Consider the following 25,428-nt stretch of genomic DNA (forward strand, 5'->3'; position numbering starts at 1 on the left):
TCTGCTTCCTTCCTGCTACATACCTCATACCTAGTACTATGTTCCACATACCACATATCCAGTACCATGCTCCACATACCAAATATCACATTCCACATATCATATTCAACATACCACATACCAAATATCACATTCCACATATCATATTCAACATACCACATACCAAATATCACATTCCACATATCATATTCAACATACCACATACCACATATCACATTCCACATATCATATTCAACATACCACATACCAAATATCACATTCCACATATCATATTCAACATACCACATACCTAATATCACATTCCACATATCATATTCAACATACCACATACCAAATATCACATTCCACATATCATATTCAACATACCACATACCAAACTCCAGCCTTCCACAAACTGTAAATTTTCCCTAGACATCGTGTTTATAGTACTGATTAAAGCGGAGGAACCACCCACCACACAACTTCTATTGAAAAGACAGAAGGAAAAAAGATACGCTCAAGATTATCATAACAAATATATTTGTAAAGAATAGGACTCATTTACTTTGGGTCCTCAACAGTGACATTTCTCTGATCAAATTTTACATGTAATTTAACAACATCCTAAACAGGGATTTATGCATTTTTCATGTCTAAAGACATTCATTGTATAAATCTTTGAGCTTTTTCTCTCTCAGTTAACGACAAGGGAGTAAGAGAATTTGAGCAAATTGCATTTTATTACCGTGTTCCTTGAGACAGAAAATCAAGTATTCTGCGACAAGACAACTGTATCTTCCTGCTAAAAGTCGACATACTATTCATTTAATAAAATAATTATCAGAAATGTTGATCTTGAGCAACGGTATATAGGGTAATCGAGCCTTCATACATGTTTCGAAGTAGCTTGAATTTATCACGCTCAAAGGCGTTTCGTGCATACGTTTCCCCTGGAGGTGGTACCAGAGGGGGAAAATCCCAGAGGCAGTACCAAAGGCGGTACTGGAGGCAGTACTGTAGGTGGTACTGGTCTCTCTTGGGGTACTTGGATCCTATTATGACTTTATTACTCAACTTATTCAATTATTTGAGTGTACGTTTACACCATGAGCCTATTGGAATGAGGCTGTGGCTCTTCGCACGGTCTTGTATTTGTTGGTCTTTCTGGGGCTCCGTGAAAGTAGGAGGGACACCACGTGCTCTACTGGAGACAGGTGTGAACTGGAGTGGAGGCACACGTGAAATCTCGCACCATCTCCTTACCTCCTTTCCATGGCGTCACTCTGATCCCATGTAAACACTAGTTGACAGTCATTATAGGTCTGTTCGGTTGGCATTCTTGTTGAGCCGGATAACTGGCCGTTATGAGGCTCCTCTTAATAGTATACTGGCATCATCATGGCTTTCATAATATAACTCCTCTGACCTACAGCAAATGAAACCATGGTGGCCTTATTGGCTTGCTACTTCCTTTGCTGCAGATTCATCTGTGTTCAATGAGGAGATGAACGGCGAGGCGAAGAGTTATAACGACACAAGGAGCCTGACTATCAAAGGGAGTTATCAAGGCAGTGCTTGGGACGTAAAATATAAATCCCCAATATGAGGGGCTGTCACTACTAGAAAGTGTCATTTATCCATCCTAGACTATAAATATATATATATATATATATATATATATATATATATATATATATATATATATATATATATATATATATATATATATATATATATATATATATATATATATATATATAAAATAGGAAGGGAGTACCACCTCTAGCTGGAAGAAGGGGGACCCATAGCCTCGGAGGAAACCACGCATAACGCATTAGAGGGAATGTTTAGATCCCCTCCAATACAGTTATATATATATATATATATATATATATATATATATATATATATATATATATATATATATATATATATATATATATATATATATATATATATATATATATATATATATAATGTGTGTGTGTGTATGTGTGAAAATTTGTGTTTATTTAGTTTGCTTATCCGGCATGCATTTGAACACCAACTAACCAAATTTCTAGCAAATTTGGCATGATGTCAGAATGCCTTATGGAAGGTCTCCTGGATTGCTTGCGGGAAGATCTTCATGAAAGCTTCCAGTAAAGCCCCTTGGAAGGTATTCTAGAAGCCAATGAAGAACACATAAGCAGTGTTGGGGGTGATTGGTGTGGGAGGTTTGTGTTGTTGCTGGGAGCCGTGAGTCCACGGAACACGTGGACGGGTGAGGGCCTCAGGAGAGTCGACCAATGGGAGTGGAGGACCACTGGGGTCATCTCGCTGGTCACCTGAATGTAGGTGCAGCCACAGTCCTCGCGCGGGCTGAGGGGGAATCAGGTCTAAATTATTGTCGTGTTGTGAAGAGTTGAAATAGAGAAGATTGTGCTTCCTGAAGATAGAATGTCGTGGAGAGTGTGCGTCAAGGGAATTTTTTAAAGTTCACTAAGAGTTCCCATCAAAAATTTTAGGTCTTCAAAAAGTCCCTTGGGGCCCAGGTCCTTGAAGTACCTTCTCATTCCGGGAAATATGGGATCTAGAGGGCCCCAAGATCTGACTTGAGAAGAAGAAGGTCCTCACTGAAGACGATTTTCACTAAGACTAAACCTATCTGAAGAACGTGTTGAGTGTGGATCTTAACCCGGGAGTTCATAGTAAAGATCGTGTGTAGTATATAATCAATTATATCTACAAGTCGAGAACAAGGTTTGGGTGTCATGCAGACGGTAAACACTACTGCTGTCCACCTTGCAAGACGCTGTCGATGAAGTCGATGTGGTCGGCGACGCTGACGTAGAGGCCCGGCAGTTTGGAGATGCCGTTGCCCCGGCAGGAGACGCCGGAGCCCACGATCCCCACCAGGAAGCGACGCCCCTGTGGATCATCCTGGAACAGGGGCCCGCCGGAGTCGCCCTTTAGGGAGGAGGAGGAAGAATAGCGTTAACTCGTCAGGTTACATTCAGGTCTTTAGCTGTCCTTACCAAAGCCAAAAAAGTTACGTAATACATTTTTGTTTCAATTAGGGATCGAAGGGTAGTAAGTGCTGAGAGGGTAGGTGATGGTAATAAGCTAAATCACGTGCTGCTGTCTGGGATGAAGACATAAAATGTGTAAATGTCTGAAGAGAGAGAAGAACTGAAGTCGAATGAAAATTATTAGGCTTGCTACAGTCATAATAGTGCCATTATTTGAATTAATATTATTGTTATTTATTTTAATAATTAGAACTTGCATGGTTATTTGTATTATTGCAATTTATTTGCCACTGTCATATAGAATACAGGAAACTGTTGGTACAGTGAAGGTTCACTAACCAGCAGTGAGGTACTCGTTACTGGTTGAACCTTACGTAAACATTTGTTGTTTAAGACAGACAGTGTATATTTGAAGAAATAGATCTGCTGTCCTTCGTTATATAAATTATATGCCAAAAAGGAAAGGTCTCATATACAGCAGTTAGTGAAGGGTAGACTGATATATATTTACTGGACGGTTAGAGTTAGACAATACTCACCATTCACAATATCTAGGTTAAACGTAGTGATGATGGAAAAGCTAAAATAGTATAGTGAACAAATTACTTCCATTACGTTAACTGAAGTTTAAACAACCCGTTCTCTCAACTAATAGGTCGCGTTTATTACGTTACTGGGGGGTAGAAACAGCCTAAGCTACTCTATCCCTTTGAGATGTATTTTTTTCCTGTCTCAATAAACATACTTGAACTTGAATTACGTTACGGTAACCATCGTTACAAACGCAACCTTCTACGACAAGTAATGACTCACAAACACCAACGTTTTCTGTACATTTGTCTTCGGCAGATTAGCTGCGTTGCTAGGCTTCGTTCCTTCTCAGGTTAGGATAGAAGGCTAGGCTAGTTGACGGAGCGGCCAGTCAAGAGAGAACAGGCTGGTTATTTCCCGAAGTCTCACCTGACAGGCGCTCCTCTCGGGGTAGGAGGCACACATGATGTCCTTGCCCTGCAGGAGGTCTGGGTACAGCAGCCGCAGCTGGGGCTCGAAGTCCTCTTTCTTGTAGATGTTCTCGCACTCAGTCGTATCCACCAGCTGCAGCTCGGCCTCCTGCAGTATGGGTGACTGGTGGGCTGTGAGGGATGGGGGGGGGACATCATGTCACAAATCATAAGATAATTAAAGAAGGGTCTTGTATAAGCTCTAAACACAGAGGAATATTTGATGTTCATTCTAAAACTTCATGAAAATTATAAAATAGTATTTTTCCAGTGCGACCCTCAAAAAAATTATTTCCTACCAGTTATTTTTCTCAGTGAGTTATGAAACAGCAACAAATTAAGAGTTTTTTTTTTACTGTTGCTGAACTACCAATGTTCTTCGATGGCGTGCAAAGACTTTGTAAAGTATGTTATATTTTCTTTATTGATTGTAATTTGATTTACCCTTCTTTAACCCAATTGTTTTTCTTAAAGAGCATCCACCAAGGTCCAGTTGACTGGACAACTGTCTCGCAGATGGCTGGACAATTGTCTCCCAGATGGCTGGACAACTGTCTCCCAGATGGGTGGACAATAGCCTAGCAGATGGCTGGACAATAGCCTAGCAGATGGGTGGACAATAGCCTAGCAGATAGCTGGACAATAGCCTAGCAGATGACTGGACAACTGTCTCCCAGATGGCTGGACAATGGTCTCCCAGATAGCTAGACAAAAATCCAGCAGACGGCTTGAACTGGTGCCCCACCTCTAGCGCCACGCCTTCCCGTGTCGGTGTGTCTATAAAGGACCTCGGTATTTTCCACATGTCAGCTGCCACATAATGTGTGAAGATCACGTGGTCCACAATCAACAGTTATCATTGTAAACACGAATATTCCGAGCGTTGCGACATGATGTTGACGGCGCACCCAGTGTGTGTGTGTGTGTGTGTGTGTGTGTGTGTGTGTGTGTGTGTGTGTGTGTGTGTGTGTGTGTGTGTGTGTGTGTGTTTGTGTGTGAAGCCAGATCTGGTATTTTCACCGCCGCTTCGCCCAGCTGTGTAACTGAGCGAACAATCTCAACAAGCCACATTCTCACAATACCAGAGTTCCACCTAGCAAGCCTCCCACCAAGCCAATTTCTCACTAAGATAGTCACCCACGAAGCCAATTTATCACCAAGCCAGCCTCCTACGCGGCTATTTTGTCGTTAATTGAGTCTCTCACCAAGCCACTATCTCACCAAGCCAGTCTCTCACTAAACCAGTGGGAGACTGAATGTGCAGGCTAATGCAAAATTAAGTACTTGTCTCCACTTCTGTACTTTGATCAGCTCAACTGTATTGTCTGACTCGGGCTGTACAACTGCTGCTCAGTCCCGCAAATTATTGTGTAGGGAGACGTGAGGGAGCTACGAAGCGCCTTTGGTGATAACCTGTTTCCGGGTTCACTTGTAGAACAAGTCTTGGAACCTTGAGTGCTGCCCAGGATGCGAACCCTGATCATCTGGCTGACCTGGATGGCCTGGCTGGTATTTACCATCATGGCTGACTTAGCCAGCCTGGATGAGTTGGCTCACCCTCAAAGTTACTTATTTTAACTAACATGTGATGTCTATTTTTATATTCCTGAATTTGTCTATTAATCTTCTCTTATGGCTTACACACACACACACACACACACACACACACACACACACACACACACACACACACACACACACACACACACACACACACACACACACATGGTGTGTGTGGATTAGAGCCTTTGGCTCTAATCTATGCCTTTTTAATAAGAGAAAGAATTCCAGAATTCCTGGAATTCTGTGTCTTCCTGGAAGTAGCGGCACTACCATTTTCAAGTCCACTGGAGTCTAGATAACTCCCAGAAGCTGTGGGTACACACACATGACTTGTTCTACAGTTCCTGATTATCATCCTTCCAGGAGCAGCCTGAAGACCCAGTTGGAATGTTTATGATCGTTATTCGCTGGGCATATTTAAGGTTTCCGTTGTGCTGACCACTGGGCTCTAGGACAACGCATCTTAATGACGTCGTTAAGTTCTTCATGCGTTTCTTCTTTCCCTCTAATATACATCAGATGAGATCACAGAAGCTGTATTGGTCTAAAGCTGCATTTCTTCCGATATCTATGTACTCTGCGAGGCAGAGTACAAATGTGTCCGAAAAGTAGCATATGTACGTATATATACAGATACATGTGTATCTGAATATGTATACAGAGGCAGCTAGGTGAAGGGCAACACCAATACATAGTGCCTGAGAGTCGAAAACACAGGTACTCAAAAGGAGTTAGGACCAACTAATAGAAAATACCCCTCATAAGATTCTCTCAAAGTGAGGAGGCGGTGTACATTTCCCATGGAAACTGTGTCGTGTATTGTTAATGAGACAGTTTCGCTAAAAGGACTCTCCCAGTGGGCCAGCTTTTGTGGAAACTAGTTGCGGTAAAGGAGCCAGAAAATTATCCCTATGTCTGACTTCTTCAGTGAACCTCGGGATCATGAATCCCAGCAAAAATGTAGTCAATGTTCCAAGGAGAATATCTACGACTAGTTCACTAGTAACAGTAGACGAGCGTAAGAGTGCAGATAATGCTATCTGTGTTGCAGGCCAGATGCCTATCTCGCTGATTGTATGTAGAAGCGTTACTTTGTCCCATTGGCCATCTTCCATGAAAAAAAAATGTAAAAGGTATTCATAATTATTGCTTCCGGGAACTTGTGATGCTCTTTCACTGGTAGGAAACAAATGGGATATTTAATACATTCCAACTCTTAATTTTAAGATGAAATAACAAGTACAACAACAACAACACGCTGTCTTTATTACAAGCAGAAATATATACATATAAGATGCTTGTGTTAAAAGATTCTGGTATTTGTAAGGTGAGTGGCATGGAATGTGTACAGTGGCATGGAATGTGTACAGTGTCATGGGATGTGTACAGTGGCATGGAATGTGTACAGTGGCATGGGATGTGTACAGTGGCATGGAATGTGTACAGTGTCATAGGATGTGTACAGTGGCATGGGATGTGTACAGTGGCATGGAATGTGTACAGTGGCATGGAATGTGTACAGTGTCATGGGATGTGTACAGTGGCATGGAATGTGTACAGTGGCATGGAATGTGTACAGTGGCATGGAATGTGTACAGTGGCATGGAATGTGTACAGTGGCATGGAATGTGTACAGTGGCATGGGATGTGTACAGTGGCATGGGATGTGTACAGTGGCATGGGATGTGTACAGTGGCATGGGATGTGTACAGTGGCATGGAATGTGTACAGTGTCATGGGATGTGTACAGTGGCATGGAATGTGTACAGTGGCATGGAATGTGTACAGTGGCAAGGAATGTGTACAGTGGCAAGGAATGTGTACAGTGGCATGGAATGTGTACAGTGGCATGGAATGTGTACAGTGGCATGGAATGTGTACAGTGGCATGGGATGTGTACAGTGGCATGGAATGTGTACAGTGGCATGGGATGTGTACAGTGGCATGGAATGTGTACAGTGGCATGGAATGTGTACAGTGGCATGGAATGTGTACAGTGGCATGGAATGTGTACAGTGGCATGGAATGTGTACAGTGGCATGGGATGTGTACAGTGGCAAGGAATGTGTACAGTGGCATGGGATGTGTACAGTGGCATGGAATGTGTACAGTGGCATGGAATGTGTACAGTGTCATGGGATGTGTACAGTGGCATGGAATGTGTACAGTGGCATGGAATGTGTACAGTGGCATGGAATGTGTACAGTGGCATGGAATGTGTACAGTGGCAAGGAATGTGTACAGTGGCAAGGAATGTGTACAGTGGCATGGAATGTGTACAGTGGCATGGAATGTGTACAGTGGCATGGAATGTGTACAGTGGCATGGGATGTGTACAGTGGCATGGAATGTGTACAGTGGCATGGGATGTGTACAGTGGCATGGGATGTGTACAGTGGCATGGAATGTGTACAGTGGCATGGGATGTGTACAGTGGCATGGAATGTGTACAGTGGCATGGGATGTGTACAGTGGCATGGGATGTGTACAGTGGCATGGAATGTGTACAGTGGCATGGAATGTGTACAGTGGCATGGGATGTGTACAGTGGCATGGGATGTGTACAGTGGCATGGAATGTGTACAGTGGCATGGAATGTGTACAGTGGCATGGGATGTGTACAGTGGCATGGGATGTGTACAGTGGCATGGAATGTGTACAGTGGCATGGAATGTGTACAGTGGCATGGGATGTGTACAGTGGCATGGAATGTGTACAGTGTCAAGGAATACTTACAGTAAGGGCAACATAGCTGGTGTATATATGAGTACAAGGAACTGAGAAAGATATTTAAGTTAGGTGCTGAAGATATCAGAAACTTAGAACTCGAAAATTTGGATTAAAGTAGAATGAATTTGGATTTAGAAAATCAACAGGCAAACACCGATTCGGAAAAAAATGGTTGCTTACCTACGGAACAAATTTCTAATAAATATCATACAAAGAGATTCAAAGGAAAGTTTCAAAACTCAAAGCAACTCAAAGAAAAATTTCAAGAATTGCTGGACATATGAGTCGCTGTATTTGGTTACAAATAGAAAAACATGGGCCTATAGGCCTTCAACAGATTCCCATATATATATTTTTTTTTCTAGGTAACGTGCAGATTTTTAATCTAATTACTCTTTGCAAACTTTGCTGTTCATATCACAAGTCAAGCCCTCAGAGACCTGCCCTTAAACATGGTTTCTCGCGGCGACCACAACATTACTAGAACATGGAAATAGGAAGAACAATTAAAGGCCAACTGAACCATGTAAAGCAGGCGCTATTAATACCCAATGACAGTTCCTATTTAGACCCATAAGTTTGTCCACACAACTCTAGATATACCAGCAGATAGACGGGACGTATCAACGCACCATTACTGAAGGAGTAAAAAGACTGATCAACCTTTCGTTCACACCTGGCGACCGGAGGGGTGATAACTACCAAGTGAACGCTTTCATCAGTCACATTCTGGATTTCCAGCACAGCTGTACCCATATCATTAGTATGTGATTAATCTTTCAGTAGAGGCTGTATTGTGGTACAGCTTCCGTGATGCCAAACACAAGACTTGGGAGGGACTCAATGCACCATTTTACATACACCAGCAATCTCAACGGAAACGTTTATCAAGGAATGGAAGAGGTAAATCACAAGAGAGTCTGTCAGGCACACAATAAAAAACAGTATTAGGATGACTTGAGACTCAGGTACTGTGTAATGGAAGACTGAGGAGAGTATTCACCGAAGAACAGCATTCAGCAACTCGGTAAGATGAAAGTATTGCAGGGATCATTCAAGAAAAGACTGACCTCCTAGTTGGGCCATTGAACTGGAACACTGCAAGCTCTCAGATTTAATTATCTATGGACTGAAGATGACAGCAAAACAGGAAGATCCTCTACTCCTTAAGATACTATAGACACAACAAACGGCTACAGGGTCAGCCAAGGTGGGCTCAAGGTGGCTACAAAGATCTGCGGACCATCTGTCATCATCCTTCATTATCATTCATCAGACCTGCGTGTCACAATGAATGAGGAACTCTCCGTGACCTGCACACGTAGTTACATTATTCACAATGAAGATTTGGGTTCAGGTCTTCATCTACAAACAGGTGTCACTGCTGTCAATCACTGCTAAGACCGTAAGGTCTGTAACCTAATAAAATATGTGTTATATTGTGTGACACACATATATTGCCTTTATTAAATGATACTTTTGCAGGTGATCCCTGTGTTCTACTGAACAGAAGAATATTAGGGATCAGCTACCAGATCCCTCTGTGCAGACCCCAGCTGTGTGTGTGTGTGTGTATGTGTGTGTGTGTGTGTGTGTGTGTGTGTGTGTGTGTGTGTGTGTGTGTGTGTGTGTGTGTGTGTGTGTGTGTGTGTGTGTGTGTGTGTGTGTGTGTGTGTGTGTACTCACTCAGTGTTCTATTGAACAACGTCGGCTCCATTTTAACAGAACGACAACACAGTCTACCAGCAAAGTTATGAAAGCTAAGAACATGTGGCGCCGCTCCGAGTCTCTATTATAGTGAACACCTTCAAAGGTTCGGGCTCTTAGTGAAGCTTCTAATGCAACAGGCACAGAAAGCCACTCAATTGGCGACAAGGTAAAACAAAATACACAGGTGTCCGCCATCATCAAGCACCCTCTGGCTGTACCTATCTCCAGGGCATTGCTCCACCAACGACTATACTCTCCAAACTTGACTATATTTTCCATAATAAAGTAATCCCGAGAGAACAAAATGAGGAGAAAAACCCGTCTCTCAGATGATCCCCCAACTCACCCTGCAATAAATATATATATATATATATATATATATATATATATATATATATATATATGTCGTACCTAATAGCCAGAACGCACTTCTCAGCCTACTATTCAAGGCCCGATTTGCCTAATAAGCCAAGTTTTCATGAATTAATGTTTTTTCGTCTACCTAACCTACCTAACCTAACCTAACCTAGCTTTTTTTGGCTACCTAACCTAACCTTGCCTATAAATATAGGTTAGGTTAGGTTAGGTAGGGTTGGTTAGGTTCGGTCATATATCTACGTTAATTTTAACTCCAATAAAAAAAAATTGACCTCATACATAGAGAAAAGGGTTGCTTTATCATTTCATAAGAAAAAAATTATAGTAAATATATTAATTCAGGAAAACTTGGCTTATTAGGCAAATCGGGCCTTGAATAGTAGGCTGAGAAGTGAGTTCTGGCTACTAGGTACGACATATATATATATATATATATATATATATATATATATATATATATATATATATATATATATATATATATATCTTGATAAGCCAACCAGTCATCCGAAAATTATAATAGTAATAGTATTTGGTAGAACGAACAAACACGTACTGTATGGAACCCCTCCAAAAAGTTCAAGTTTTGTAAAATTAATTTTACAGATGCCAATAAAAAATTGAAAACCAATGTTAGCCATTACTGGTCCTAGTATAGCACATATATATGTACTATATTAAGCCTAGCATTGCTGGGGACAAGTTAGATTAGGTCCTTTGGTTATATTTTTCGTTTAACAGAATGCCATTTTGGCCTAATTCAGTAATACAAAACGATAGCTTTTGGGCGGTTCATCACTACGTATTGGTACGGTGTGATAAACATTAAGGCAATGGTGTTAAGTAGAGGCACCAAGCAACTCACTAGCATTAACAAGGCCGAAGCCGGCGCCGGTGACGAGGGTCTTGGGCTTCGGACGTTCCCTCGACAGGCAGTAAGGGAAGACGAACTCGTTGAATTCGATCTTCTGGACTGTCCTTAGGAGCGCTATATCGTTATACCGCACACGGGTGTTCGGGCTGTGGACACGGGAGGTGTTAGGACATGGAAGTCTTAGGACACGGTAGAGTTATGATAACACAAGGGCAATAGGACGCGGAAGCCAGGGGCCAGATTCAAGAAAGCACTTACGCAAGCACTTACGAACGTGTACATCTTTCCTCAATATATGACGGCTTTGGTTACATTTATTAAACAGTTTACAAGTATGAAAACTTGCCAATCAACTGTTGTTATTGTTATAAACATCCTCCTGGTGCTTCGGAGCTCATTAACTGTTTAATAATTGCAAACAAAGCCGACAAAGATTGAGAAAATATGTACAAGTTCGTAAGTGCTTGCGTAAGTGCTTTCGTGAATCAGGCCCCAGGGTGATAAACAAATGAATGCCTCAAACACCCTACCGTCCGGGATGTGGACACGGGAAGGGTTGGGATGTTATTCTCTGAAGTGGACACATGGAAGAGCTAGTCTGTAGATCCGGATATGGACTTTGAGGAGTCAAGACCGTATTGGTCGGGTTTTGGACATAGAAAGGTCAATGCTAGACCAACCAATTAAGTTATGGTGTTGAATTTCGGGTTGTGGCTACGGAACAGATTATGTTTACATATTGCATACATATTGTTTGGACATGTTAAGCAATATTGATGTAAATATTTATGCTCAGTTACACATATACAAACAAACACACACACACACACACACACACACACACACACACACACACACACACACACACACACACACACACACACACACACACACACACACACACACACACACTAACAACCCCCTTCCCCCCTCATATTGCCACATACTCGAAGTCAGGATGAACGATGATCTGCTCAACCTCATAGTCCACAGGCTTGGAGTTCTCTTCGGTGTCAGACGAGAAGTCCAGCTCTCCCAACCTCACCGTGCGCACTCTGGGGGTTATACAAGGGACGCCTCACTCACATATCCAGAATAACGCTTGACAGAACAGGAATATCTGCGTTTACAAGCTGTAGCTAATGTGTCATAGTCGTTCAGCCGTGCCAAGATCCCTGCGTGATCATCTAGTATATTTGAGTGGATATATGCTAAGCTAGAGTGCCTTTGCAATGATAACATCCAAACGAAATAGGTCACGATTCTGTGTATATTCTGTAAAGTTATTACCAGTGTTTTTGGTGTTAATCTGCTCATCGTTCTCTTAGTACACTCTTCTGCGATATTCCACTTTGGCATGAAAATATATATATATATATTTGTTTTTTATTTAAGTTTGTTGTGTGACCATTTTACTAACATGGGTAAAGGAAGTTTACCAGCTTGAGGTACTGGGCTTAAGACTTTTTTGTCTTACTACTTGTCTGAGACTTAAGACTCAGTAACCTCACCTTTTGGGAGGTTACTGAGGCCATGAGGTCAGTTTACTGCCTAACCAGCAAGTATATTTTAGTCCTGAATATAATTCAGAACTAAAACAAACTCTCAGAGAATACACAGTGAAAAACGGGGGTATACCTCTCTATGCATATTCCTTATTTAGCAGCTAACATTGAAATTTAACATTTAGCCCTTAAATATCGTACAGACGCAGGACTTACGGGAAGTCAGGGTTGAAGACGCAGTGAGCCGCCGTCAGGAGGAAGCGGTCAGAGATGGGCGTCGCCCCGCAGAAGGTGTCATTAACCCTGATCATGTTCCTGTTGACGGGGGTGAGCATGCTTGGTTTCCCTGTAGAAGAAGATGACGGTGTAAGCGACCACCACCTCATCTCCGACCCTCGCCCCGTAGGGATGTAGTTTTCATGAATAAGTATAGTCAGTGTTTAAGATCTTTAGCAAGATGAACATATAGAGGAGAGAGAGAGATTACCTGGTAACATAGTTATCGTAGTCGAGCTGTTCAGCGCTTGTCTCTGCAATGTGCAAGAACATGAGTTAGTAACAGGCAAGGCAGAGAGCTTCACAACATGTCCGAGGTTTGGTGCCTGGATGTACCACCTCTGGTTGTGTTTGTAGGGACGCTCAGCCTCGAAGAAGAGAATATGCAGCACCCGGGGGAACCTTATCGAGCCCCCCCGTGCGCTGGTACATATTGTCTTTTCCTATCACCACCTTATATATGTATATTTTATTTAAACTTTATTACAGAATAAGAGTTACAAACTAGGTTACATACAAGGAACAAAGTTGTTGTTACAGGTGGTCGAGTTCCTCCAGCTCCTCAGATAGCGGGCAGGAACCCTGAATGCATTGTGCATTTCCCCTCTGTATTGCCACGATGAGGCGCTAGAAAAAGCAGCTGGAAGCTCTAGGGTTTCTTGTTGTTTCAATTAGCCTTGATCCCTGTTCCTTCAAAAAAACTGGTGGTAATCTTACCCCAGGCGCCGAGTTTCTAAGAAGCAATGGGAACAAAATTGTAGTGGTGATCCAGTTCTCTGTACTTACGGGATTTGGCTGATTCCCTGTGGGTGGCAGCGCCACCTGGTTATGCAACACTGAAGTCAATGTAGGCGTTAGCCAGGGTTGATATGCAAGTGTATTCCCATAACAACTGCTTTCCGTTCTTCCAGAAGTTCACTGTGATACTATCTGGGCGACCAAAAAGAACATCAGAGTTATGGAGTGTTAGATAACGCGGCTCTCTCTCAGCTGGACATCCAGTTGTGGTGAGATTCTTCTTGATGATGTCGTTAACTTCACTGTGCCTCGAGTGCCATTTCCCTGTGTTTTGACAGAGCAGGCTACGCCGGCTATCTCTCTCAGCCACCACTTCGCCACAAACACACCTAAATTCGGTATAGATTGGGCCAGCAAGGCGGAAGACCTTCGGAGCGCATGCAGTGTGAGATGTGTGCCAGTTGCCGACATGGGGGTTGCTAATAGGAAGTCACCCACATGTGGGGCTGCTAATGCTGTGCAGCGAGCAGTGTCGCAGTGTTGTCGCAGCATTAAGTCACTCTGCAGCAGCTCGGTCTAAAATGGGGCCATCCTAGATGGATTGCTTCTGGGCTTTTGACGGTGGTGGTCGGAGTTCTCCGCCTGCAATAGAGTGGCACAGTTGGGATCGTGTGCACTCGGTGGCACAGTTGGAATCGTGTGCACTCGGTGGCACAGTTGGGATCGTGTATGCCTGCCAGCTGACCTAAGTAGCCAGGTAGAATTTCCTTCACTAGGTTGTCAGATGCTGAGGAGGACAGGAAGGTTGGAACAGTAATTTGTATTGCTGTTTCAATGCCCAGGTCCTCAAAGCTGACGGAGAAAGAGGTTTGTTTCCACTGTAAGTCATAGAGGGAAAGGTCGAAGGCTTTTTATAACAACGACTCTAGTAAACCGTCACATTTTCGTAGCGTTTGGCTACTGTAGGATATATATATATATTTTTTTTACCAAATCACCTCATTCTTTGGGGCACACGTGAGGAACACAAATGCGAACAACACTCATTCAGGCTTGTTCGCATTTGTGTTCCTCACGTGTGCCCCAAAGAATGAGGTGAATTGGTAAAATGCTATGCCCAAGATTACCATCCGAGTGCCGGCGGTGGGGTGGTTCAAATAGCTTCGGCTATCACCTCATTATGTCCGGTCGTGATGGTCAAGTGGATTAAGGCATATATATATATATATATATATATATATATATATATATATATATATATATATATATATATATATATATATTCTATAGCAGTCATTCTTAGCCGTATTACATGTCCAAGAACAATACGGTAATAAGGCCAAGACGTCGTAAGGAATAGAACAAATAAATCGAAGTCTAGATGCTGAGAGAACACCCATGGGTTGGGGGTGGTGGGGGGGGGGTGGTGGAAGGACTGAGGGGGTCGTCAAGACATAATTACCTGGTTAACAGCCTTTCCCTTCATTTTCTCCAGCTCGTCAGGGAAGAGGATCTGTCTGGCTCGCCTGGTGCTGGAGCCTAGCGCCTTGCCGCACTCTGCAGAATACACCAGACACACCATGTAAGTCTTTTGTTTCCCTGTCGTCACGTCAGTAGCTGCGACGTCACGTGTAGCAGTGACGTCAGTAGCAATGACGTCACGTGTAACAGTGACGTCAGTAGCAGTGACCTCACGTGTAACAGTGACGTCAGTAGCAGTGACGACGTATGTAACAGTGATGACATACGCAGCCACTCAGAACGAAATGTCCGCGCTACATAGTCATTTCGTTCCGAGTCGCCAAATCTAAAAACAACAATAGCAGTGATGTATTGGCAACAACACAAGCAGCCAGCCTCCCCCTGACTGGCAAGCACAACACGGCCACACATCCTAACTAAACTTTGTAATTCAAAGACTCACGAAAATCAGGCTTGGCGATGGTCTTAATATTACCCCTGAAGACGCGACGGACGGCCGCCTCCGTAACCTCGCAGGCGTCGCAGGAGTGGCGGCAGACGTTAAGCATGTGCCGGCGGTTGGTCCGGCACAGACCCAGCCTCACCCCGAACGAGCAGTATGGACTCTTGTCGAAACACTCAGGATCTGCCGACGAGGGAGAGGAAACAAGTGGTTAAATGCGTAAATTAAATGCGCTTAAATGCGTATATTGTGTGTTTAAGCGGACTAGGAGAGCAGCCCGTCCGCCTAAGGTTTCTCCAATGTCAAGACACTGGCGAATTAAAGTGCCCTTATCCAAACCTACCAGTCGACCCCATAGCAGAAAACAGGAGAGAATGTCAATTTCGCGTGCCGCTAACTTTTATTAGTGCGACGATTCTTGGTCTTAGGTAGAGTATAGGTCAAAATGCGACGTTCTATTAGGAGGACGGGTCGGGGGAGAGGTGCCTGTCTGTTATTATAAACAATGCTCACACTATAAGCAACTGGTATAACTGGGTAGCTAGATGTGTACACAAAATGATGGGGAGGACTGAGTAGCCTAGTATATATGTCATCCTATCCTTCTGTTAAGACAGTACTTGTTGTAACTATGTCCAGCATAGTACAAATATTGACGTGCTAAACAATTAAGACAGTAGAACTTTGTACTAGTCACTTTACAGGGTCAGAAAAAAATGAAGCTAAAAAAACAAACATAAATGTTCATAGGCCTAGTATAGCACACATACAAACTATACTAGGCCTCAGATAGCGTGCATTAGACCTAGGAAATTTAGGTTAGGTTAGTTTGGTTTATATATATATATATATATATATATATATATATATATATATATATATATATATATATATATATATATATATATATATATATATATATATATATATATATATAATGGCATGGGCATGAATAGCCCCTTATAAAACAACAGGCTGGGCTGTATAGGTGCTTATTCATGCCCGTGCCACCTTTTGGGTGTCTTAATCTTTATCAATCAATCTGCATATGTGCCTTAGAGTAGATGGAGGACTCACCAACACAGGAGTCGCAGCTGACAGGACAGTTGGGCAGCATGAACTGGGGATGAGTTTGGCACCTGCCGACGGCTGCCCACCCCGGGCACTGCGGGGAATGGTCCTCACAGCTTCCTGCACCACAACACAACCTCTTGCTATATTACAGACTTGGAGATTTATCTTAGATTGGTAAATGTTGATGGAGATAATTTAATTGGTTAAAAATGAGAGATGTCGACTTGTTTAGCGAGATGGTTAATCAATCATCCTTTCAGATTTTAAACAATACTCTTATTATTAACAAACAGCTTGAATAATAAGATATACTGAATATGACCGAAATAATTCTTTCTTGTACAGATCTTCTCTCTCTCTCTCTCTCTCTCTCTCTCTCTCTCTCTCTCTCTCTCTCTCTCTCTCTCTCTCTCTCTCTCTCTCTCTCTCTCTCTCTCTCTCTCTCTCTCTCTCTCTCTCTCTCTCTCTCTCTCTCTCTCTCTCTCTCTATATATATATATATATATATATATATATATTAATATATATATATATATATATATATATATATATATATATATATATATATTAATATATATATATATATATATATATATATATATATATATTAATATATATATATATATATATATATATTAATATATATATATATAATATATATATATATTAATATTAATTATATATTAATATATATTAATTATATATTAATATATTATATATTAATATAAATATATATTAATTATATATTAATATATATATATATATATATTAATATAAATATATATTAATTATATATTAATATATATATATATATATATATATATATATATATATATATATATACATATATATATATATATACATGTATATATATATATATATATATATATATATATATATATATATATATATATATATATACATATATATATATATATATATATATATATATATATATATATATATATATATATATATATATATATATATATATATATATTCAGCTCATCTGAGACTCTACCGTCCAGCCCAAGTGGCTGGGCAGAGAGGCATAGGGAGGATAAAGGTAAAAATTACAATGCAAGCAACAGATGTGACCTGTTCGGGTGTGTGTTTGTGTGTTTACATGGGAGGAAGTTAACCTATTAAAAGTTCCAGATTAATGTGATCCAGGATTCCCATTGGTGGGCTGTGGGTGAGAGTGGGCAGGGACTGACCTTCACCTTCAGGCGTGCTGGAGGAGGGACGAATCCAGATGTGAGCTGACTCTTTATAATGGGATAAGTGTATTTGATTGCTCCGATCTGGGGTGATAGTCTCTGATGATGGTCTCTGGTGATGGTGATTGATGATGGCCTCTGGTGATTGTTTCTGGTGATGGTGATTGATGATGGCCTCTGATGATTGTTTCTGGTGATGGTGATTGATGATGGCCTCTGGTGATTGTTTCTGGTGATGGTGATTGATGATGGTCTCTGGTGATTGTTTCTGGTGATGGTGATTGATGATGGCCTCTGGTGATGGTGATTGATGATGGTTTCTGGTGATTGTTTCTGGTGATGGTGATTGATGATGGTCTCTGGTGATTGTTTCTGGTGATGGTGATTGATGATGGCCTCTGGTGATTGTTTCTGGTGATGGTGATTGATGATGGCCTCTGGTGATTGTTTCTGGTGATGGTGATTGATGATGGTCTCTGGTGATTGTTTCTAGTGATGGTGATTGATGATGGTCTCTGGTGATTGTTTCTGGTGATGGTGATTGATGATGGTCTCTGGTGATTGTTTCTGGTGATGGTGATTGATGATGGTCTCTGGTGATTGTTTCTGGTGATTGATGATGGCCTCTGGTGATTGTTTCTGGTGATGGTGATTGATGATGGTCTCTGGTGATTGTTTCTGGTGATGGTGATTGATGATGGTCTCTGGTGATGGTGATTGATGATGGCCTCTGATGATTGTTTCTGGTGATGGTGATTGATGATGGCCTCTGGTGATTGTTTCTGGTGATGGTGATTGATGATGGTCTCTGGTGATTGTTTCTGGTGATGGTGATTGATGATGGTCTCTGGTGATTGTTTCTGGTGATGGTGATTGATGATGGCCTCTGGTGATTGTTTCTGGTGATGGTGATTGATGATGGCCTCTAGTGATTTTTTTTAGTGAACATTTAAAATATATATATATATATATATATATATATATATATATATATATATATATATATATATATATATATATATATATATATATATATATATATATATATATATATATATAATATACTGTAATTTACAGAATCATGAAAAGTATATATTACCTCAATGCCTACTTTTTTGTAGCTTAATAAAAAAACTTGTAAGTATATGTTAAATACTTACCAAAATGAGCATATGCGGGCGTGAAGCAGAAGAGCACCAAGAGCATCAACGCCGCCCACACCTCACCACACGCCGCCATCATCAATGTGGAAGACGCGGCCTCGCTGCCTTGATGCAAGATTTGGAGTGAACCAGTTAACGTTGTTCTCAGAATCTTGTTGGTGTCTGTGATGCTGCAGGGAGTGTCTTCCTGTGGGGGTGAGAGTGGGTCTGTGATGCTGGGTGTCTCTTTTGGGATGAGAGTTGAGTCTGTGGGTGCTGGATGTGTGGTTCTGTGGAGTTTGGTCTCCACACTTTACCACCTCCCTCATCCTGCACACACAGCATCACCATCTGTCTGTCTCTCGAGTCTACCAGTGATATCGACTGTCGCTTGCCGTGCATAGTAATCTAACCAGAATGGATGGATTTTAGTGGATGACGCAGCTGTAACTAGGCCTCGCTCGGCCAAAGGCATATAACCAAAGATGCCTAACGTGCACAGAAGTGCACAAAATCATAATGAAAGAGGGATCATATCTAGATCGGTGTGCAACCAAGGAATATTAGCAGATAAATAACTATATTTATTATCGGGTCTCTCCTGGGATGTCAACTATATACATTGGTTCTGAGAGGCCACTGTGTGGATTGGTTGTTACCAGGTTTTCTGTTAATAAGAGCAGCTTAGAACGGTCGTGGAAAGGTATCGTCAATGATCTGGGACTCGTACCAGAAATCTACTGGTATCGCGTTCTGTAGGGTCCAGTAGATCCATATTTGAATCATGTCTCACCCTGTTATTTATCTTGACACAGTGTTGGAAGGGATTTACAAATTGCAAAATGCAGTTATGAGCATCGTACTTGAAAGGCCTTTATATATCACTGCGAGGCCTCAAATGAGCTTCAGGGTTCCCGCAGCGTCAGCGATCATGGCTTTGAAATTATTGCTGTTTATTTGCATCAAAAGACGCAGGCAAAGCCCAAATGATCCTTCCTGTCGTCTGAACATTATTCTTAGCTTCCACAACCCCGATTCCTTGCGTTCTGGTATCAACCTGTCCTCTCAACTAGTACGTCATACGTTATGACGTACTAGTTGAGTACGTCTATTGTACGTTTTCAACGTACAAATTACAAAGTACCTTGAAAATTGGACATAATAAATAGTGTTTTTGCTCTCTACTGTGATTCCAGGGACACATACCACATCCTTTAAGTATATTAAAGCTCTGTTCAGTTGAGTCTTTAACATGCAAACCAGCTGATATGTTTACAATATCATAGATATAAATATTTAATTATGAGGTTCTGATTTCAATATTTATCTTCTATTTAATAAGGGTTTCTGTGAAAGCTCTAAACAAGAGGAATTTGGTTTTTCATCGTTATTTGGTATTTATTGGCAGAGATCAATGAAGTTAATTTATTCTGATTACTTTTTAAGAGATCGTTGCAGTCGTGGTTGTGGCTTGTTTGATCAAATAATTGTAGATGTAGTGGTTGTTGTCTACTCCCACCCAGTACTAGTAGTTGAATGACTGTTATTGGTCTAATTCCACCCATAATTGGTAGTTGAAGGGGTGGATGTGGTCTGGTTCCACACAGTATTGCTAGTTGAAGGGGATGGATGTGTTGGTCTAATATTGTATGTTACTGGCAATTTGTATTAGAAGGTACGGTGTATTTCTGCACATAAGTGGTAGTTGCGTTGGTGGTTGTTGTCTAGTTACATTAAATTCCAATTTTTGCAACTACATCTATGGTCGACTACAGCCCAGAGATACTAATTGCGGAACTGGACATGGTTCAGTTGCGTTTAGTTCTGATACTTGAAGTTTTGGTTCTGATCTAATGCAGTCCAGTAAGAGTAGTTGGAGTGATGGTGATGATCTAGGTAGATACAATTTTGATAGAGACAAAGGCGTTTGCTCTCGAGTTTCCTCTGTTGCTAGTCGTTTCATGGGTGATTAGGGTCTTGTTCTATCCACAACTCGGAGTTGCAGTGCAGTTTTTTCTCCGGTGTCCAGTGATGGTACTTGCAGTAATGACTGACGTCTAATTCGGTGCAGCGCTGATAGTTGCAGCCACCGACCATCTCTAGCCTTGGGGCTACTTCCCACACTATCAGTTCCACATCCTGAATCAGTGTCATTCTCTACACAATAGGCGCCGCTCATCGCACAAGAGTATTACTGCCCACAAACTACATCTACATACCGTAACATAAGTGTTTTCTTACCTAAAGAACAAGTCATGAACAAGGCTGGTCGCTCAGTGATTCAGAAGACAAGAGCTATCTACATGGAAGATCCAGGAGAGCCAGGTCCCAAGTTTACACAGTAAAATAACAATATACTGGAGCGAAAGATATGGAAGTGCAGAACAGACCTGGTGAAAAGTGTAGAGGCCAAAGGTACAATTATTACGGGCTCACCATAGCCCGTGCTACTTTAGAACTTTTGTTCTAAGTAGCTGAATCTAAAACAACAACAACAAAGGTACAATCAGTGAACACTCTACGAACATCAGCGGTCCACAGCTATTTAGTATCTTCCCAGGAAAAAATTAGAAATATTGCTGGTACAAAAGTTGGAAGTGTCCCAGAGAAAATTAAACACATTCTTGCAAGAGGTGCCGGACCAACCAGATTGTAGTGGATATATAAGCCTGTGGGCCGCTCCAAGCACCAGTCTGTTGGACTAAGTTATCACGAGTCAAGCCCGGTCCCCGGTGGGCTTGGGGAATAGAACTCCAGGAACCCACACCAGGTATAACCCAGGTAGCACTGAGTGTGTCTACCACGCAAATTCCAGAGGAAAATGCATCTGCGATACGACTATATTGATGATTAAATTTGGGCTTCGCGACAAACAGGCTTTACGTATGCCGTCGGGGATTTGGTTATACAGCTCAAGCGCACGGGAATGTAACAGTTGAAAAACAGCAGGTGCAGATTTGGCTCTGCAACGGCAAATTAACGGGAATTTAGTTTTAATATGGAAGTCTGTCGGGGACTTTAATATTCTACTGCAGGCTGTCGGGTACTTTAATATTCTACTGCAGGCTGTCGGGTACTTTAATATTCTACTGCAGGCTGTCGGGGATTAGGTTATGTTATGGAAACTGGATTAAAAGGATATAGGTAAACAACGTTCTCTGTTCTCTCAACTAATGAATCTCGTTATTTTTTTAAGTTACGGGAAACCAACGCTACAAATTCAATCAAATAAGCAACGCTCCACAAATATTTGCCTTTTCTATGAACTGGACTAGATAGGTTAAGTGGGTTGCTTGGGTTAATACGTTTCTTGTTATTAGGTGGGATTTTTTTTTTCCATGGAGTGGTAAATAAAAAGAACAGGATGAACCATTCTCCACCCCCCACCCCCCACCACCTCCCCACCCCCATCCATCGCCTTTCCCCCCCCCCCTCGTCTTCTAGGCCCCTACCCCCCCCCCCCCCCCAATCGCCTTGGGAGATTTTATGGCCGGTGATCCGGACTGCCCAGAGGATATATAACAGCTATGAACTGCCTCACCCAATTCAACCAGTCTGAGACCAGATAATACCGCTCCGTGTGGCGTCGTGACACCCCCGTCTCGCCCGCGGTGTCGGCCCAGTTAGTACCATGGGTAGGGAGGGTCGATGGGGACACTAATCCATATAGTTACCCCTATTAGGGGGGCCGAGCGGACAGCACACTGGACTTGTGATCCTGTGGTCCCGGATTCGATCCCGGGCGCCGGCGAGAAACAATGAGCAGCGTTTCTTTGACTCTATGCCCCCTGTTACCTTGCAGTTAAATAAGTACTTGGGTGTTAGTCAGCTGTCACGGGCTGCTTCCTGGGGGTGGAGGCCTGGTCGAGGACCGGGCCGCGGGGACACTACAGCCCCGAAATCATCTCAAGATAACCTCAAGATAACCTCTTTACCCAACAGTAACTGGGGACCAGGTTATAAACCGACTGGCGGGTGGTGTTCAAGGTTCAGAGGAACAATAGGAAATAACGCCCTGCAAAATAATGATCACAAATAGGACCCAAATACACACACTGGTACACAGAAATATGGTAGAGAAAAAAGTTTAGCTGGGATCGATATCATGCGGGAGCCGGTCGGCCGAGCAGACAGCACGCTGGACTTGTGATCCTGTGGTCCTGTGTTCGATCCCAGGCGCCGGCGAGAAACAATGGGCAGAGTTTCTTTCACCCTATGCCCCTGTTACCTAGCAGTAAAATAGGTACCTGGGTGTTAGTCAGCTGTCACGGGCTGCTTCCTGGGGGTGGAGGCCTGGTCGAGGACCGGGCCGCGGGGACACTAAAAAAACCCCGAAATCATCTCAAGATAACCTCAAGATGCCAAACTTGTCTCCTGGAGCCCACATCAAACGATATCTTCAGCAGCATATGTTCGGTTGGCCAACATAAGAACTGCCTTTAGAAGTATGTATAAGGAATCATTCAGATTCTTGTACGTCCCATGGGTGAGACCAATCGTTTAGTATGCGGCTCCAGCGTGAAGTTCGTAAGTAGTCAAACACAAGACGAAGTTGGAGAAGGTTCAAAAGTATAGCACCAGACTAGTCCCAGAACTACAGGTTACAAGGACGAGTTCTATACGAGTTGACCCTCACGTCGCTAGAAGACAGAAGGGTTAGGGGAGATATGATTACCACATACAAAATTCCCATGGGAATTGATTGGGTAGATAAAGTCAGATTGGTCAGCAGGGACGGAACCCACACAAGCTTCTTGATGTTATGTTGAGATAATTTCGGGGCTTAGCGTCCCCGCGGCCCGGTCCTCGACCAGGCCTCCTTTTTGTTACACCCCCCCCCCCCCCAGGAAGCAGCCCGTAGCAGCTGTCTAACTCCCAGGCACCTATTTACTGCTAGGTAACATGGGCATCAGGGTGAAAGAAACATTTTGCCCATTTGTCTCCGCCTCCACCGGGGATCGAACCCGGAACCTTTGTACAACGAATCCCGAGCGCGGTTCACTCAGCTGTCAGGGCCACTTGGAGGAGGCAGACACCATAGAAGTTTCAAATATAGATACCAGAGAGCCCAATAGGCTCAGGACCAAATTCACTTGACAATTGAATTCTGAGAGGCGGGATTAAAGAGCCGCAGCTCAACCCATCCCCCCCACCTCTCTCACACAAGTAGGAAAAACACTCCCAATCCCCACCAAGACTACCGCTACCAACGCTTCAAACAGCATCAACCAGGTATCAACCACTACTCACACGGAACACATTGACGAGTACGCCGGCTCCAAGCTCCCACCGTCCACACTGGCAGCACACACACTGACGTCAAGGCCCCTCTCACTGTTCCTCCCTGGCTGACATCAAGGCACCGCACCGGGGAATACTCTCAGCTCGCGGGGGCCCTCAACAGAATACAGATTATGAGTATTACGAGCTTGACTGTGGGGGCCCCTTTGACACGCCTCAGTATTGAACACTCGCTCAGCGCTCTTACAAAGTGTATCTGAGGCTTTTATGTCCCTCAGTGACAGGCGCAGAAGGAATTGAGGCGCTTATGTTATAGAGATACGAGGATATGTGGAATTAAGTAGGTGCCGGACGAAACTTTGTGAAAACGACCGAACTGCTTATGAATGTCGTATGAGAGAGCGCTGGGGTGGGGGGATTCCCTAACACCTGGAAGGCTTGGCTGGGCCCGAGGCACTAACTAGCACAGGTGAGTCCTACAGTCTCTCTCTCTCCACTGAAGTTACCACTAAAAAGTCACCTCTTGAACTCGTCAAAGGCGGCTTGAAATTCCGGTCGACCTTGAAACACGGGTCGTACCCTGCTGGCCACCACAGGTGTAACCTGCTGGCCACCACAGGTCGTAACCTGCTGGCCACCACAGGTCGTACGCAACACAAGTTGCGGGGAGTCTTAAATAGTTCTCAAACCAAACTGTACCGAACTGGTCGTGCCGGCGACGACAGGAATAAGTCAAAACATGTTACCCTGGCAATAGACCGAGTATGCTGACCCAACTCCTGCATGCTGGTGACGCTGGTAACAGGAGACGCCCTTGTATGGGTGGGACACAATATTTTTTTAGAATGGTAAATAATAAGAAAGGGATGAACCATTTTTCGGCAATGTCGCCCAATTGGGCAAAGTTGCCCACTGTCGGCAGCTGGCACACTTCTCACACCACACGGCAACAAGAATCAGACAAGAAACAGAGGGCTGGACAGACTGCATATTTCTGACTTGCCAGAAATATGGCAAGTCAGGGGTGGAAACAGGATGCCAGACACTGGATACCGAAAGGGA

At 42.8% G+C, this 25,428-nt stretch overlaps 1 protein-coding gene across 2 annotated transcripts; it reads right to left on the minus strand.

Annotated features, from left to right (window-relative positions):
• Positions 1-501: 501 nt before the first annotated feature.
• Positions 502-24,810, minus strand: LOC123747966 (venom peptide isomerase heavy chain). Of its 2 annotated transcripts, none has more exons than XM_045730173.2 (12): positions 24,376-24,810; positions 19,144-19,333; positions 16,767-16,880; positions 15,723-15,872; positions 15,228-15,322; positions 13,239-13,281; positions 12,968-13,097; positions 12,194-12,301; positions 11,238-11,392; positions 3,951-4,123; positions 2,763-2,928; positions 502-2,340 (listed from the first exon to the last, which is right to left on the minus strand). In XM_045730173.2, the coding sequence occupies exons 2-12, from the start codon at positions 19,223-19,225 to the stop codon at positions 2,303-2,305; spliced, it is 1,254 nt and encodes a 417-aa protein (XP_045586129.1). In that variant the 5' UTR covers positions 19,226-19,333; positions 24,376-24,810; the 3' UTR covers positions 502-2,302. The 2 variants fall into 2 exon arrangements, with proteins under 2 accessions (XP_045586129.1, XP_045586128.1); XM_045730172.2 differs by having other exon boundaries at positions 15,690-15,872; positions 24,376-24,803.
• Positions 24,811-25,428: the final 618 nt, after the last annotated feature.

This window comes from Procambarus clarkii, chromosome 39 (genome assembly GCF_040958095.1).
Source record: "Procambarus clarkii isolate CNS0578487 chromosome 39, FALCON_Pclarkii_2.0, whole genome shotgun sequence".
In the NCBI taxonomy this organism is placed as follows: Eukaryota; Metazoa; Arthropoda; class Malacostraca; order Decapoda; family Cambaridae; genus Procambarus; species Procambarus clarkii.

Coding starts and splice junctions, on each gene's coding strand:
- LOC123747966 (XM_045730172.2), bottom strand. CDS start 19,225: ATGATGGCGGCGTGTGGTGAGGTGTGGGCGGCGTTGATGCTCTTGGTG. Junction 11,393..12,193: donor ATCGTTCATCCTGACTTCGA/GTATGTGGCAAT, acceptor CCGTGTCCACAG/CCCGAACACCCGTGTGCGGT. Junction 2,929..3,950: donor CCGAGAGGAGCGCCTGTCAG/GTGAGACTTCGG, acceptor TCCTCCCTAAAG/GGCGACTCCGGCGGGCCCCT.